The sequence below is a fragment of the Populus nigra genome, chromosome 4 (assembly GCF_951802175.1).
Source record: "Populus nigra chromosome 4, ddPopNigr1.1, whole genome shotgun sequence".
NCBI lineage: Eukaryota > Viridiplantae > Streptophyta > Magnoliopsida > Malpighiales > Salicaceae > Populus > Populus nigra.
In genome coordinates, this window is record NC_084855.1 from 20,880,907 (window position 1) to 20,898,847 (window position 17,941).

The 17,941-nt window shown below is 29.9% G+C and overlaps 1 protein-coding gene across 3 annotated transcripts; it reads right to left on the bottom strand.

Annotated features, from left to right (window-relative positions):
• Positions 1-395: 395 nt before the first annotated feature.
• LOC133692152 (uncharacterized) lies at positions 396-12,698 on the bottom strand. Of its 3 annotated transcripts, XM_062112882.1 has the most exons (12): positions 12,444-12,698; positions 12,006-12,139; positions 11,250-11,331; positions 7,689-7,736; positions 3,072-3,142; positions 2,842-2,943; positions 2,641-2,730; positions 1,517-1,591; positions 1,394-1,426; positions 1,232-1,312; positions 905-964; positions 396-831 (listed from the first exon to the last, which is right to left on the bottom strand). In XM_062112882.1, exons 1-12 carry the CDS (start codon positions 12,496-12,498, stop codon positions 652-654), a joined length of 1,011 nt encoding a protein of 336 aa, XP_061968866.1. In that variant the 5' UTR covers positions 12,499-12,698; the 3' UTR covers positions 396-651. The 3 variants fall into 3 exon arrangements, with proteins under 3 accessions (XP_061968866.1, XP_061968867.1, XP_061968868.1); XM_062112883.1 differs by lacking the exon at positions 7,689-7,736 and having other exon boundaries at positions 12,444-12,690; XM_062112884.1 differs by lacking the exon at positions 12,444-12,698 and having other exon boundaries at positions 7,689-7,806.
• Positions 12,699-17,941: the final 5,243 nt, after the last annotated feature.

Below are 17,941 nucleotides of genomic sequence, written 5' to 3' on the forward strand. Positions count from 1 at the left end.
ATCAAATTAGCATAGCAATTAAAAATATACCATAACTTTCTATTACACACCAATGAATCAAGCTTTCTTTTTTTTTTTTGAGTAGAATTTTTTTCAGGAGGCTCTCAAAACCCGATTCTATTGGAGACTTGCTCCACTAAATCATTGGCTACATGGATTTTCTCCCTCAAAAGATAGTGCTTGAATCGATTCTATTATTTTTCCTTAATTTTTTTGAATTTCTTATTTAATTTCAAATTTTCTATTATTTTCCATTATAAGATTCTGATTATTAATAGTTTGATACTAGCAAAGGTTGATTTTTCTTGCCTATTTAAAAAAGTTGTAAAACTTGAATTTAGGTTGTGTTTGCAACCCTTTTTTGTACTCCTACTCCCCGCCTGCATAAAACAACCTTCTCAAAATGCTTGGAGGTTTATTTCAAAAAGTAGCATTGACATGTAGTTACAAACAAAAAAAAAAAATCAGAGCAAATCATGGAATCAAAAGAATCCTGGAAGCAATGGGTAAATACACTCGAGCAACCCAAAGCTAACCCGCATTTTTCAATGCAAGAATCGATAAGTCAATCTAACGAACCATGCACATCATGGAATCAAAAGAAAGGATGTCTGCATAAAAAATCAAAAACATCCAGCAGATAATTGAAATCTATATGCCAGATCCGACAATGTCTCGGGTCAAAGAAAACCCGACCGGATATGACCTGTGTACTCTCGTCTTCAAGGTTTTGACTTTTTCACCGGGGTAGATACCAAGATCATTCTTCACATTTTCTACTGGTTTCTCAACCTTATCCGACTCTTTGGTTTCAGCAATAAATTGAAGACCCTGAAACAATATGATGGACCATGTCATGGAAAATGGAATGAGGAATAAGTGAAGAAAATGGGAGTTGACATACCTTTAGAGACCTTTCTTCATATGCCATTGCTGAAGGGTTCGCTAGCTTAGCACCAACATCCTAACAAAATCCCAAGGTAAAATAGTTCAATTAGTAACTAAGTACAACGATTGACAAGGTGCGACCAGAATCAGTCCAAGAAGCCCATCCCTCGACACCTCACAGAGCAAGGGCATTATCCATGTAGATGCCAATAAAGTTGGCAAAGCAAGCTGGGAGAACGAAGAGGGAAGAGGCAGGGAGATAGTGGATAATTGGCAAAACGTCCATCACCTAAAATTATTATAAGCGGAAAGGAGGTGAAATTGCAGCAGATGGTTATCAGACCTGATAAACTTTAGTACCAAGCCCATCTTTAAAGCCTCCAGCAAATTGACATAGGTGCCAGAGACCAGAGTTTGTGGTATCCTGCATGGCATGGATTCAAAAATTTCTGAGCCACTGCAAATTGTTAGAAGGAACTCATTGAGTAAGAAGATGAAATGAAACCTGTTTGCTTTCGAGAAGTCCAAGCTTTCCTTCCTGTTGAGATTTTTGAGATACGAGGAGTCAACAAAGACATCCTTCAATCAGAACTAAATTTTAGAAATAAGAAGCAGCATCACAACTCACCAGGCCAGATATCATTTGATGGATTGATTCAACATCATATCCGATTTGGGAAAGGTTTGATTTCATCTCATCTACCTGCATGCAAGTAATATTGCAAGTAGAACCATAGCTGAAATACATGTCTATCTTGATATGAGATGATCTAGTTAAAATAATATCTGCTGTCTGCATATTCATTTGTGAGTGGGTATGGGAGTTCATAAGAAACAGAATCAGATGCATTGGGACACAAATTTCCACATTTTTCTTAATTTTTCAGAAAGAGAATCCTTTGGGCATAGTGGATGCAGACCTTCCTTTGTGAAGATCATTACGTGGTCGTATTCTATGTAAAACGGGATTATGTGAAGAGTCACTGGGATGAAATTGTGCTCTTCAATGCCAAGTTGCTCCGCACCCAATACTTCTACCACCACAATAAACCATGATCCCAAATTCTAATTCAAACTGTACCCAAATCAACAGATACATAGATTCTCAATATCAAACAAGGTTCTTCTTTATTAAGCCCCCCCTCGCAGTATATATTTAAATCCATGTCACTACAGGCAAGGAATAGAGTGAGGTCACTGAGGTGAACTAAAGCTACACAAAAAAGAAAGAAAACATTGTGCTAAAAGAAAACAGGGGAAACCTATTAATGTAGCTTATATATTACATGTTTTCTCAATCACAACTTTGTGTAATAAATTAAGCTGTTGTAACCTTTGGTTTCACCAGATTCTCAAATCCAACTTTTCGTTACTTAAGTCTATCAAACTTAACAGGCACATGATTTTTCATTTCTCAATCAAATTAAATGTCCCTCTTCTCTACCCTATTTCCTCTCTATTATTCTGCCTTTTCCCTTCTCTTTTCTACTCTACATCATGTTGCCTTTCTGTTCTATGACCACATAACAGACCAGGTTCACTCGGTAGCTCAATCAAGTTCAAGTTCATGTTCCTACTGTGCTACAGATTTCTACAAGCTGAGCTGGACATGTTAAGTGATGGTTAGCTAAGCTTGGCTTGTATACAATTAAGCACACCTTATGCCCTAGGAAATGAAGAAAGGTGGGAAAACAAGAAAGAGAGAGAAATAATTGATATCTATCAATAGTAAAAGGAGAATATTGAAAGTACATCACTGGCAATGAGCTTAGATGTTTCTATCTGATCCTCAATCTTCCAGTCCAGATTTTCCAGCCTTTTTGTTAGATGTCTTTTGGTTGACTGCACAAGTTCATGGCCGATTGAGAACTAAGAATACTGCAAAGGATCCAAAAAATAGAGTTGCTATCTAAGACATAAGACTTATTCAAAAGAATAGCCCATACTACTTACAGCCAATGTTTCTGATACATTCTCCATTTGTTTTGACACAGTTGCAACAGCATTTGCCATATTTTTCTTTGTTACAAACATTACATCTGAAAATGACCAGTCCTGTGCCATAAAGCAAATAGATGATGCATACACACTTCAATCAGCAAGAAGCCAATGTGCTAACAAGTGCAACACTATCAGCACTTGTGAGAAGAAATAGTTTTAATTTTAAGCATTAAGAATCTTGCCTTCCACCACATGTAACAATATCCCATTGCTCCAAGAGCAGCAGCTGGCACTAGGTAAGATGAAAAACTCCCTATGTGTGCAAGAGAATTTACAAGTGTTGTTACATTTTGAACTCTTATATCAAGATGGACAAATGGAAATGTTGCAACTTGCCAAAAATATCTAATAAAACTATGCACTTATGCGAAATGCTAACACAATAACTAGACCTGAATGTTTTATGATCGGTACTTAAAAATGCATTTTCATTAAAGTTTTATATCATCATACTTAAAGTATCATTAAATTTACTAACTTAAGCATGTTTTAGAATAATAAATCTGATAATATAAAATATCTTTAATTTATAATAAATGCTCATTTTAAATGCAGGTTTGCAAAATAGTTATATTTCACAATTTAGAGGATTGATTGAGATGTTAACTATTGAAATTGAGAAGACAAAGAGAGAGTTAAGCTTAGAGAAGAAAATCTAGTTAGGCTAGTTCAATTCAAATTGGAATACTATTCAGTTTTTGAGTCATAATTGAAGTTGGAGACCTTGAATTTATGTATGGTTTATCTTGATGGAAAGCTAAAACATAGATCTAAAACATTCATGCAGAGTCCAAGATTCAATACTGTTGTTTTTAAGTTCAAATCTTAGCAACAAAACAAAATTCTGAATCTGTCTTGCAGCCCAGACATTGTGCGGTGTTTAGCCCATATCTCGAGTTCTAGAAGTCCAAATAAGTCCTTTTTTTTGTTGAAAAGCTGAGACAAATACCCACAACTTTTATGAAGACCATGTGTTCAAATTCTGATGTTATCAATGACGTTTTGTCTAGTCACCAAATCAATAATTCTAAATCGTAGCCTATAAAAGGAAGCTTTATCATACATTTAGGCATCTGAGTTTTTAAATAAAGATATTGCTCTTGCTTTCTTTCTTTATATTTTTATAATATTCAAGTTTTATTTCATGTTATATTCTCATTAATCTCTTGTTTATGATTATCATTTTTTTTACTATACTTAGTCAATTTATATCATAATTATGTTCTTATATTGTTTATTAATGTTTTTCTTCTTCATTATATTTAGTTAAGTTTATTTTTGCCAAGGTAAAAAAGTTACACTAATAGTGTAAGAATAAGTATTGTTGAAGATTCTGAAGAAATCAAGACAAATTTGAATCTGATCTGAACTTGATTTATGGAAAATGAATATAGAAAGCCAGATTTTCTTTCCTATAAATCAGGTCCAAATAATAACACCTATTTATATGTAGTTAATAGCCTTCCTAATATAGATTTGTAGATGTATATAATCAGAAATATATTATTCTGTAATAAGATTGAGAAGTAAGAATTCAAGAATTCTCTATAAGTAAAATACAAACTCAACATGAACTTTAATGTTTGTTTCAAGAAAGTTTGTTGTTAACATGTTTTATAATTGTTATCTTACTCATTCTTAACCTTGTTAAGTGGTGAGTCTAGATTCATGGTATACACCCTTGGCACAATAAATACTTGATTCTTTCATAGCCTACTATATGGATAACCAATATTTGTGTTATGAAAGGAACTGGATTTGTTATGGATATAAATTAGCATCATGAATATCTGACAACACTTACAAGTATTGGTGTTACTCAAATAAGATAATTAGTATCATCATGTTAATAATTTAAAATAAGTCATTACTGATAAATCATATGATTGGAACCTCATTTGTGTATGGTTTCCAGTTGAGTAATAAAAAAAATTTGAATTATACTTATTTGAAATACCATTAGTGGATTCTCTAACCTTGACAATTGCTTTATCTTTATATTAATATCACATCTCAAAAGTTTTCTTTAACTCTGTTTCTTTTATTATTTGTGGTTTTGTATAATTAATCTCCTTGTAGATCGACCCCGGTCTTGTCAGGTTATTTATTACTTTGACACTCTTGTACTTGGAAGAAGATATCAATTATTTGATGGCGTCAAGTTTTTTGCGTCGTTGCTGGAAAGGTAAGTTACTGTATAAATTATAAATTATATTTTATTTTATCTAATTTTTGTTCTTTCTCTTTTCTTTCTACATTTGCATGGGAGTTTGGTCATGCATATTAAGTTGTAGACTTTCTAGAAAATCTTCATCTTCTTTAGAAAACATGGTCGAAATGGATAACTAATCACTTTATAATAAGAATAACCGTGTTAGAACACTTAAAGACCATATGATTCTAACAAGAACAATTGCACCAGTATGTATAGTTTTTCCTCCTGACGCATCTCACTTCAATTTAAACCAGATATTATTCAACTTTTACCTACTTTTCATAGCTTAGATTTAAAAAATTCATACTTGCATTTGAGAGAATTTGATGAGGTTTTTAATACTTATAATGACTCAAATTGTAGCATGAACACCATCACATTAAAGCTTTTTCCTTTTTCTTTAAAAGATAAAGCTAAAATATGGTTGCAAAATCTTAGGTCAGGATCCATTCGTGCTTAGGATAAAATACAACAACGGTTTTTGAAGTTTTTTCCTTCTCATATAACAAACTTTTTCAAATGATAAATCACCACTTTCACTAAAAAATCAGGAGAAACATTTTACGAGTGTTGGGATAGGTATATAGACTTGCTTAATACATGTTCTCATCATGGTTTTGAAACATGAAAATTGATTTCACACTATTACGAAGGGTTCACACCTAAAGATAGGCAAATGGTAAAATTGATGTGAAATGGAACTTTTGAATATAAAGACTCTAATGAAGCAATGGAGTACATAGACTTGTTAGCTGAAAATGTTCATAATTGGAACACTACAGGCACTTATGAGGCACTGGTAAAACTCAACCTCATACATCTAATGGAGGCATATACAATCTTAGGGAAGATCATGGCCTCCAAGCCAAATTTGCATCTTTAGCTAGAAAAATCGAGACACTAGAATTGAAAATGAGTGGTCAATTAAAATTTGTTCAAGAAATTGTGTCAAATCTGTGAAACTAATGAACACTCAACCAATGATTGTCCAACTTTGCCTTCTTCAAGGAATGTCTCTATGAACAAGCTAATGCTATAAACAATTTTCAAATGTCAAATCCTAATTCATACTCGCAAACGTACAACCCTGGTTAGAGAAATCATTTAAATTTTAGTTGGAAAAGTAGTGACAATAACACACAAACTTCACAGCCACCATTTTAAGCACACTATAATTTTCAAAATTCTCATGGATATGTATCTATTTATGTTCTCCATCCTAGAAGAAATCTTGAGGAAACACTAAATGCACTCATTGAAAAGCAAGAGATAAACAACACTCAAAATGCTCAAACTACTCTCAATTTTCAAGAGAAAGGTAAGTTGCCTTTCAACCACGGCAAAATCCCAAAGGACAATACAATTCAAGTGCAAGTAGCTCGGGAAGCCAACACATGGATCAAGTCAAATCAGTTTGTGTATTATTGTTACTACTCTTCCAACTAAAATTTGAATGATTTCTCCAACTAGGGTTGTATGTTTGAGAGTATGGATTAACAAGTGGCATTTGAAAACTGTTTAAAGCATTGGCTTGTTCATGAAAATATTCCTTAAAAGATGACAAAGTTTGACAATCATTGGTTAAGTATTCATTAATTTCACAGATTTGACATATAATTTCTTGAATGGATTTTAATTGACTACACATTTTCAATTCTAGTGCCTCGATTTTTCTAGCTAAAGATGCAAATTTGGCTTGGAAGCCATGATCTTCCCTAAGATTGTACACGTCTCCACTAGATGTATGAGGTTGAGTTTTACCAGTGCCTGTAGTGTTCCAATTTTGAGCATTTTCAGCTAACAAGTCTATATACTTCATTGCTTCATTAGAGTCTTTATCTTCAAAAGTTTCATTTCACATCAATTCCACCATTTGCTTATCTTTAGGTGTGAACCCTTCATAACAATGTGAAACCAATTTTCATGTTTCAAAACCATAATGAGACATGTATTAAGCAGGTCTTTATACCTATCCCAACATTGGTAAAATGTTTCTCCTGATTTTTTAGTGAAAATGATAATTTATCTTTTGAAAAAGTTTGTTCTATGAGAAGGAAAAAACTTAAAAAACTGTTGTTGCATTTTATCCCAAGCACGAATGGATCCTGACCTAAGATTTTGCAGTCATGTTTTAGCTTTATCCTTTTTTTAAAAAAGAAAAAGGCTTTAATCTAATGGTGTTCATGCTACAATTTGATTCATTATAAGTATTACAAACCTCATCAAATTCTCTTAAATGCAAGTATGGATTTTCTAGATTTAAGCTATGAAAAATAGATAAAAGTTTAATAATACCTGGTTTAAAATTGAAGTGAGATGAATCAAGAGGGAAAACTATACATGATGGTTCACTTGTTTTTGTTGGATTCATATGGTCTCTAAGTAATCTAACACGGTTATTCTCATTATCAAGTGTCTAATTATCCTTTGCGACCATATTTTCTAAATATGATAAAGATTTCCTAAAAAGTCTACCATTTAATATGCATGACCAGACTCTTATACAAGTGTAGAAAGGAAAGAGAAAAGGAAGAAACAAAAATTTGATAAAATCAAATAAAATAAAATTTATACAGTAACTTACCTCTCCAGCAACAGCGCCAAAAACTTGACACCATCAAATAAATGATGTCTTCTCCCAAGTGCATGAGTGTCAAAATAAATAAATCAGCAAAACCGGGATCGATCTTCAAGGAGATTAACTATACAAAACCATAAATAATAAAAGAAACCGAGTTGAAGAGAACTTTTGAGATGTGATATTAATGTAAAGATTAAACAATTGTCAAGGTTAAAGAATTCATTAATGGTATTTCAAATAAGTATAGTCCAAATTCTTTTTATTACTAAAAAATAAATTGACCAAGAAGAATAAATGAAATGATACGCATAAATAAGAAATTAATGAGAATATAACATCAAATAAAACTTGAACATTACAAAATTATAAAGGAACAAAGCAAGAGCAATATCTTTATCTGAAAACTCAAATGCCTAAATGTATGATAAATGCCTTTTTTTTAGGCTAAAATTTAGAACTATTGATTTAGTGGTTAGCTATTGATTTGATGGTTGAACAAAACGTCATTGATAATATCAGAATTTGAACACATGATCTTCTTGAAAGTTATGAGTATTTGTCTCAGCTTTCCAACCGAAAATGAATGGACTCATTTGGACTTCTAGAACTCTAGATATTAGCTAAACATCGAATAGTGTCTGGACTGCAGGATAGATTCAGACTTCTTTTTTTGTTGCTAAGATTTGAACTTTAAAATGACAATAGTGAATTTTGGACTCTTGATTAATGTTTTAGACCTATATTTTTGCTTTCCATAAAGATAAACCACATATAAATTCAAGGTTTATAGCTTCAATTATGACCCAAAAACTAAATAGTATTCTAGTTTCAATTGAACCAACTCAACTAGAATTTGTTCTTTAAGCTTAACCCTCTTTTTATCTTCTCAATTTCAATAGTTAAACAAATCAATCAATACTCTGAATTGTGAGATATGCCTATTTTGCAAACCTATATTTAAAATGAGTATTTACCATAAATTAAATATATTTTATATTATCAGACATGTTATTATAAAACATGTTTAAGTTAAAAAATTTAATGATACTTTAAGTGCAATATGATGATATAAAACTTTAATGAAAATGCACTTTTAAGTAGCGATCACACCCCTCAACTAGCTTATTATTAATCCTTGGTAATTAAAGCATTAAATAAAAAAACAATTTACAAAATCCAAAAACAAGACATTCATCATTTTACTTTCATTGATCTATTCAAATAAACAAATTCTCATTAGCTTTATATGTCTGTTACATACCTCTTAATCAAGATATTAATAAACTTTCTTTTTATGCTCAATATATCAACACATAGTTATAGGGCTTTACTTGGAATAAAACAAAATTTGTTCTAATGTGTTTTTTTAGGTTAACTTCAAATATATATTATTCCTTTTTTGTTTTTTTATGACAACTTTATTTATTCTTGTTACAAGAGATTTGTCAGCTCTTTGGAGTACCCAAGATAAAAGAAAGTTTTTCAGCCAAGTAAAGAACTTTTATTGAGATGACCCTTACTTATTTTAAAGATGTATTCCCAACAATGAAGGAAATAATGTCATTAAATTTTATCATTTTGAGGCATGTAGGAGTCATTTCTTGTCAAAAAAGACATCAAAAATCTTATAATATGGATTTTATTGGTCCATCATGTTCAAGAACACACATGCTGGTTCAATTCAAACTGGAATAGTCATAACTAAAGCTATGGATCTTGAATTTATGTATGATTTATCTTGATGAAAGCTAAGACATTGGCCTAAAACATTCATGAAGAGTCCAAGATTCAATATTGTCGTTTTCAAGTTCAAATCTTAGCAACAAAAGAAAAGTCTGAATTTATCCTGCAGCTTAGACATTGTTCGGTGTTTAGCCCATATCTCGAGTTCTAAAAGTCCAAATGAGTCTATTCTTTTTTTGTTAGAAAGTTGAGACAAATAACCACAACTTTCATGAAAATCATGTGTTCAAATTCTGATGTTATCAATGACGTTTTATCCAACCATCAAATCAATAGTTAGCCACCAAATCAATAGTTCTAAACTTTAGCCTATAGAAAGGGGCATTTACCATACATTTAGGCATCTAGGTTTTCAAATAATGATATTGTTCTTACTTTCTTTCTTTGTATTTTTGTAATGTTCAAGTTTTATTTTATGTTATATTCTCATTAATCTCTTGTTTATGATTATCATTTCCTTTACTATACTTAGTCAATTTATATCATAATTATGTTCTTATCTTGTTTATTTATGTTTTTCTTCTTCATTATATTTAGTTAAGTTTATATTTGCCAAGGTGAAAAAAAGTTACACTAATAGTGTAAGAATAAGTGTAGTACAAACTCAACATGGACTTTAATATTTATATAATCAAGAAAGTTTACTATTAACATGTTTTATAATTGTTATCTTATTCTTAAAACCTTGCTTGTTAAGTGGTGAGTCTAGATTCATGGTGTACAACCTTTGGCACAACAAATACTTGATTCTTTCATAGCCTACTGTATGAATAACTGACATTTGTGCTGTTAAAAGAACTCGATTTGTTGTGGATATAAGTTAGCACCATGAATACCTGACAACATTTACAAATATTAGTGTTACTCAAATAAGTTAATTAGTATGATCATGTTAATAATTTAAAATGAGTCATTAATGATAAATCATCTGATTGAAACCTTCTTTGTGCGTCGTTTCTAATTAAGTAATAAAAAAAATTATACTATACTTATTTGAAATACCATCAATGGATCTTCTAACCTTGGCAATTATTTTATCTTTGTTTAATCTTTATGTTAATATCACATCTTCAAAGTTCTCTTCAACTCTGTTTCTTTTATTATTTGTAGTTTTGTATAGTTAACCTCCATGTGGATCAACCTTGGTCTTGCCGAGTTATTTAATCGACCTCGATCTTGCCGAGTTATTTATTACTTTGACACTCCTGCATTTGGGAGAAGACATCAATTATTTGATCGTGTCAAGTTTTTGTCTTCTTCCAAGTGTAGGAGTGTCACTTTCTGACATCAAGAAAAGAACATGTTTAGAGAAAATTCTAAATCCTATAATATTTTTACCTAGAGAGTTATCTAGTCCTTGTTTAGGCTTTATTTAACAAAACAAAATAAGAAAGCAGTCTCGTGATACACTTGATATCTCAACTGCAGTTAACTTAAGATTTATGTTCTAGTCTGCAATGGTTGATCCACATATGGCTTTCAAAGCATACATTGCATCTCACAGTAAAATGAACCAACAATCAATGTTTATCAGAGTCCTGAAAGGTTAACCCTCCTCATATATAACACACTGATTTGTTAGAGCCGGACAAAAACTTGACAGATTTGATGCACTTTAATCAACTTTAAACCCATTGGGAAGGTTGGTCTACTGCATACAAGTATCAATAGAAGATCCAAGGAAATTTCAATTCAGAACATGAGAATATAAAAATTGAAGGACATGGCAAAACGTGGACTACTAAGAATCAATATCGCTTCAAGAAAGTAAGGAAACTACTTAGAATCTTAAGCTCTAAAGAAAAAATATGCTGTGCTTACCATTAGAAGCAGAATTTCCATTGTAGATGGTTACAGGACTGGATAAGGTCAACTCCTTAATCTCTTGCGCCAATTGACGAATCTAAGGCACATGAGAATACACAAAAAAAACAGTCAACCTGAAGAAAAATATAATAGATTGCTGACAATCATCAAATACCCTGAGTCCCTTAGAAATTTAACTAGTTACTATTCCGCACATTAATGCCCCCTTTTTAAGAACAATGTTTGTTATCCTAAAACCAACGTTTCCAAACATCAAGGTGAGTTTCGTACGTTATTCATGTCAATCAGTTTGAAAAGATACAATCACCCCTTAGAAGATTCAAAAATCTTCTCAAAACTCACAGATAATAATACAACTACGACCTTAAAGGAAGAAAACACGCATGGAATGCAGTCTATCACCATTCCAATGGACTTCAATTACCTAAAATTCTTTGGTTCTGGGAAGAAAATCCCCTTGATTTGATTAGAGGGTTTCCTCCATGGGATGATTTCACATAGGATCTCTAAAACTAGCAGTGCTAAACTAATGCAGAAATAAGTTATTTCAATTTATAACTAAAAAAAAAAAACCCACATGAGCACACTTCTGCATTAATTTAAACTGACATTGTTCAAACATAGTTGAGAAATCTGCTATTTTATTTTTTTTGTTTCATGTATCAAAACAAGATGATTATCCCTTTGTGTTATGCTTTTCTATGAAAACAAAATCCATTTCTTATTAATAAATAAATAAAAAGCAAAAACCTGGGCTGCAAGAAGAGCACTATCGTATTTGTAGGGGGCGATCTCAACTTGATCAACACCCTTGAGTAATTCTTGAAGCTGCCCAATGAGTTCAGACAACCGTCCATTTTTCAAAATAATCGAACTAGTCAAACCTTAAAAAAAAACACAGAGAGACATGATTGAAGGAATATGTTAGCATAAATAAGAACAATAAAATCCTATCAAATATTCGTAGATTTTTGCAACCAAACAAGAAACAGAAAAGATAAACTCTACCAATTCAATTTATATGAGATGTTGATATTTGCAAAGCAAAAAACCAAGATTGAAAGAGATTAGTTTCTTTATCGGGTCAATCATCGTAACAAAATAAATAAATTTCTATTCAAAGCTTTTATAAATATAATAGGAGAAGGGAAAGGAAGGATGAGAGGGGGGGGGGGGGGCGGGGCAGACCTGCACCGACGAGAATGAGAACCTTGGAAGTGGAGACCCCTGCCTGCAAAGCCATCGTTTTCTTCTTCCTCCTCCTCTCAATGGAGGCTGCCGATGAGTTTTTTTCCTTCTTTTTGTGTGTATTTAAAAGGAATAATTCCTGTCGTTTTCTTTTTCTCTGTCAAAAATCATAAGGCTGGTTATAATTTTCGTGCTGTGTTTGACAAGTAAGCCTGTCTCTGTTTCTTACTGAGTTTTAGAAGTAAAAAGGAGAGAAAAAAATAAGTGAAAGTTCACTCCTGTGTAAAAGTTATATCTGCGACTGGGAGTCTTGAGTGGTTCTCAGGCATTTATATAAATATCTATTTTCTATGTGTGTGTGTGTTTATATATATATTATTTTAGGTTTGTCTCAAGTTTGGAAAGTGTTTAATAATGTAAATATCATATTTATTAGCTATCATAGAGTAACTACTAAAAAAAAAACATATTTCTTTGAATTGTTACATGGTAAAATACATTTGAGTTTGGATAAAATTATAATTTTTAATTATAAATCATAAAAAAAAAATCAACAAAGTTATTAAACATGATCAAATCTCACGAATTAATTAAAAATTTGAGTTGGAATAGGTTTAAAAATACAATATATACTTGATCCAATCAACTCAGCAAATTAACTTGTAACTCAAATTTTATGATTAAAACTTGGTTTATTTAAGAAGAATCAAAATAATATTATATTAATTTTTAAAAAAATTAAAACTATATATTATTTACTGATTTAAATTAATTTGCCCAACGTATAACATAGATCTTGTACCGAGACATGAATCGAGTAAAGAAACTTGGTTGCCAGGAAATCTAATTTCCAAATTGCCATTGTTAAATGTAATGACTTACGGTGGGTTTTCATTTTTTTTCCAAACCAAAGAAAAACATTTTTTTTTTGGTACGTTTGCAATTTCTCTCTTGCATACTTGATTTTGTACTCACGTGTCATACAAAGAAGAGTCTCTAGCACACCAGCGTAGGGCTGAATTAATTTTTTTTGTGTAGAAAATTACATTTGAGTGCAGCAAATATGTTTTTTTTTATATGAGGTCAGATTTAAATTTTAATGAAAATTTCTTTGCTATTTAGTTTTATGTTATTGAGAATAACTCTCAATCAAACTATTTTATTAAGTTGAAACTTTACAAGAAGATTTTATATATATATTTCTATGTATAGGTTATACGATTTTTGTTATTTACTTTCTTTTAACTTATGAACTTTTTTTTTGTAAGGATTTTTTTTTACGAGGGTGTGGTAGCTTATTCTGGGAATTTTCTAATTCTATAAGGATCTCTAATGGGTTGCAATATAATTTTCAAGTATGACAAGGATTCATTAATGTTTCAAAATTCTTTTCTTACAATGATTTCTTATTCATCCTAACTGCACAAGAAAAGAAGAGCTGGTAATATTTAATGACAGATTGGTTTATAAGATCATTGGGCAGCATCATAGGTTATAAATAGATCTTATATCAAACTTGTATTGTTTTGTTTTCTTTTTCTCTTCTCGCGGCAAAACAAGACTTAGACTTATTGGCTTTATTTTTATTTTGTTAGCTACAGTCTAATGCTTGTTTAGGTTTAATTAATATTTTGTTTTCAGCTAGGATCCAAAACTTATTTTGATTAGGATTTGAGCTTGCTGATAAAGGTTTTGGGTTAGTTTTTATAAGTGGATCAATTTAGCCCACAAGGGTAGATCAATTACGGTTAATTTCTTAGAACTATTTAAACACATGTAAGCCTAAATTTCAAAACTTCTAATTAATAATACTTCTAAACTTTTCAGTTTAACATGTTAGAGAGATTCTTGCATTCTTTGGTTCTTGAACAAGCTGAATCTAACTTATCGAAGATTATCTGGTTTCGTGACATCATTTGACTTCATTCCAATAGTGTTGGTGTATTAGGACGGGTTTTCATTGTATTACACTCTTATTAGACCTATTTCAGCTTTCCAAGATCAGATTTCAGTCTTGATTGTAGGTTACGTGATCACGAGGTTCACATTACGTTTTAAAAAAGAAAGAAAAACCCTTGAATTGAATTATAGATCTAATTGGATCAAATAAGTTGGTTTTATTTTAATTAAATGATAAGAAGAAAATAATAAAAAAAAAGCAACAACAACAATTGGACTAAATAAAACAAAAATAAAATGTTCACGATATCATGGGAGAACAAAGCCTTTTTCTCCAAAAGAAAAAAAAAATGATGTAGCTCAATTCCTAACCAATTAAATATAAAATAATGAAATTAGATTAAAAAAATGATCCGAGTCGATCCGAGTCAATCCGAGTTAGCATGATAAATGTATAACCCAAGTAATATGGGTCGAGTCAACCCGATTAATCCTCCAAACCCACAACTAAGGTAATGAAATTAGGATAATTCAATAAAAAAATCGCAAAGTCTCTTTTTAAAAAAAAAATACGAATGATGAAAGCTGGAGTGAAAATAAGTAAAAACAAAAATGAAGTCAACTCACGTTAACTTTTAAAACCTATGACCCATTTTATTAGACTAAAAACAACCTATCTAGAAAAGTCACGAGACTCAATTCTCAACCAATCAAATATTAAGGATAAAATTGAAAAAAGAATTCAATTATACAAAAAGGATCTAAAACATAAAATACCAATTAAAAGAATAAAGATCAAAATTAAAAATAAAAATAAATTAGAGGACAACTACATTTTTTATTGAAGGGTGAAATTGAAAAGAGAAATAAATTTAACAAAAAGACAAAAAAATCAAAAGAATAAGGACTACATTAAAAAAATAACATATCACAAATTAGGATTGAATGATGAAATTGAAAACAAATCCCCTTTACAAAAAGACTAAGAACAAAAAATATAAATCAAAAGAATAAAAATTAAAATTAAAATATTTGTAAATAAGAGGACAACTTTGAAATTTTAAATAACTAGCATAAATTTCGAGGAGATGGGAGAGAAAAAAGAAAGAAAACATCGTCGGTGATAAACTATCTCGTCAACATCACCAGCGCTAACTCAGTAGGAAGAGGACATCACAATAATTCCAACAACAAGGAGGGAGGGTTTTTTTTTTTTTTTTGCCTCGAGGAGACATTGCACGCGCTATTAGAAGACCGAGAGCACCTCCCATACGTTGACACATGCATTGCACGTGTTAGTCACTTTTGATTTTTTTATTATATTTTATATTTATTAAAATATAAAATTGTCTTTCAGTCAATATAATAATAACTAAATAATAGCATGAAAATGAGAGAAAAAACCTTGGAGGTCAATTTAATTTTTTTTTTCTTAAAGGATAATTTAGTTATTTCACTATGCTTTAGAAATGAAAAAAGACCAAGTTATTTTTTATTAATTTAATAATAACCAGTTAGCCTTGTGAAAAAATCATATTACCCTCAATAGTTAGTTCAATAATTTTTTTTTTTATAAAAAGAGCAAAACTATCATTACACTATTTCAGTTAATAATAACTCTAAATTTGAAGAAACAATGTTTTTTCAAATAAAAAATATTTTTATCAATCAGATATGGTGTCATTATAAATATAGTGTTTTCAAATATATGAAATAATAAGATAAAGTTGACGTTATAATAAATATAAGTATTTATTAGCTTATAATCACTTGGAAACGGTTTATTTAAGATTTAAATAATATATATTTATTTAAGTTAACATTGTATTATTTTAATTGAGATAATATTTAATTATTTGTAATTATGAACCAATTCATTAATTTATAAAAAGTTAAAATAATTTTTTTGTTCATTAAATAATTTTATAAAAGTTTGTAATCATTTATTTAAGATAAAATGAATAACGTGGTTGTTGTTTAGGATGTTACTGGCTAGTTGGTTAAGACCATGCTGCATACTCGATTAAAATTATTTTTAAACATAAAAATAATATATGAAAGCATTGTCAACATGTTCTTTTCTTTAGTATCAAGAAAACAATTAATTGCAAACTAAAAATTTGATACATGTATTCAATAAAATATAAACAACCACATACATTAATAAATATTAAGAAAAATTATTAAAGCTAAAAGATTAATGCAGATCAAGATGCTCGAAATCATATTATGAAGAGCTCTTAAATTATTATTTTTAATTATATAAACATATTCTTTTGTAAGCAAAGGAATAATATAAATTTCATTGAAATATAATAATTTGCTAAAATGACAATCACATTCCATTGATGCAGATCAAGACAATCACATTTTTTCTATTTTCTTTTTCAATAGAAAATATAAATTTTTTGTTCTATGTTCTTTATTTAACAAAAACCAAAAGAAATAAGAATATATATATATATATATATATATATATATATATATATATATTGGATGATTTGAAATAAGGATTGAAAATGTATTTCTCTAATTAAAACCACTTTATCTCATTAATTAGCTTCTTTTTTTGGCCTATTGTACTATAATATTTGCTTTTCAAACAATATAATATATTAATCATATAGGCAAGTTTTAATTGATAAAAAAAATAATTATGATCATTTAGATACCAATGTATTAAAAATATAAGAACAATACACTACTCAAGCATTGTCATAGGAAGTGTTTTGGCAATGTTATTAAACTTGGATTGGCCTGATGGGTCAACCCGGAGCCTCAGTTAGGTCAACTCGTCAAACCTACGATGTAGATTATATACCTAATTGGGTTTAATAACTTTTGTTAGAATCTATTTTTCATTAAATTATACGATAATAAAATAGACATGAGCGAGAAAGCCTTCCAATAAAATTTAAGAAACAAAAAATCACCATGAAGAGTTATAAAAAAATTGCTTTAATGTTATAAAAAAATGCAATAATATTATTCAAAAACAAAGTACAAATCCAACGGTGTTTAATAAAAAAAAAACCCTTTAAAATTTTTAATTCATTTATTTTAATAAATTATAGTTAAAATTAAAGGAAAAAACATAAATGGCAAAAAAAAAAAAGGTTTAACAACTAGGCATGTAAGGCTAAACTCACATGTCTGATTATTTTTTCTTGTTTTAAATGAGCGTACAACATAATGAGAATTAATAATCAATATCATAGAATCCATTGTATATGTAAATTGGACCAATTATAAGGGCAAGAGTCAAAATAATCAAAGAGAAATTCAATGAGCTCATTCAAGACTTTTAGGTTGAGCAAGCTTTGAGAATTACTTATAAGGTGACATTAAACATGAAGTCGAGTTCAAATAAAGATCAAACCTTGATCAATATGATCTAAATAAAAGATGTAGTTGTTTAACATGTACTAGAGGTTGACTTATAGTTTTAAGTTAACGATCATAATTTTTAATTCGATAATTGGATCAAATTGAGATGTTTCCAAAAGATTTTAAAGGTTATGTTTTCTGTAAGTTTAAAATTTTATAGAAAAAAATAATTGGGAAAAGTCTTTAGATAAGGTCGAGAAGTTACTATGCAA

Coding starts and splice junctions, on each gene's coding strand:
- LOC133692152 (XM_062112882.1), bottom strand. CDS start 12,498: ATGGCTTTGCAGGCAGGGGTCTCCACTTCCAAGGTTCTCATTCTCGTC. Junction 11,332..12,005: donor GTGCTCTTCTTGCAGCCCAG/GTTTTTGCTTTT, acceptor CATGTGCCTTAG/ATTCGTCAATTGGCGCAAGA. Junction 7,737..11,249: donor TGGAAATTCTGCTTCTAATG/GTAAGCACAGCA, acceptor ACTTGGGAGAAG/ACATCATTTATTTGATGGTG.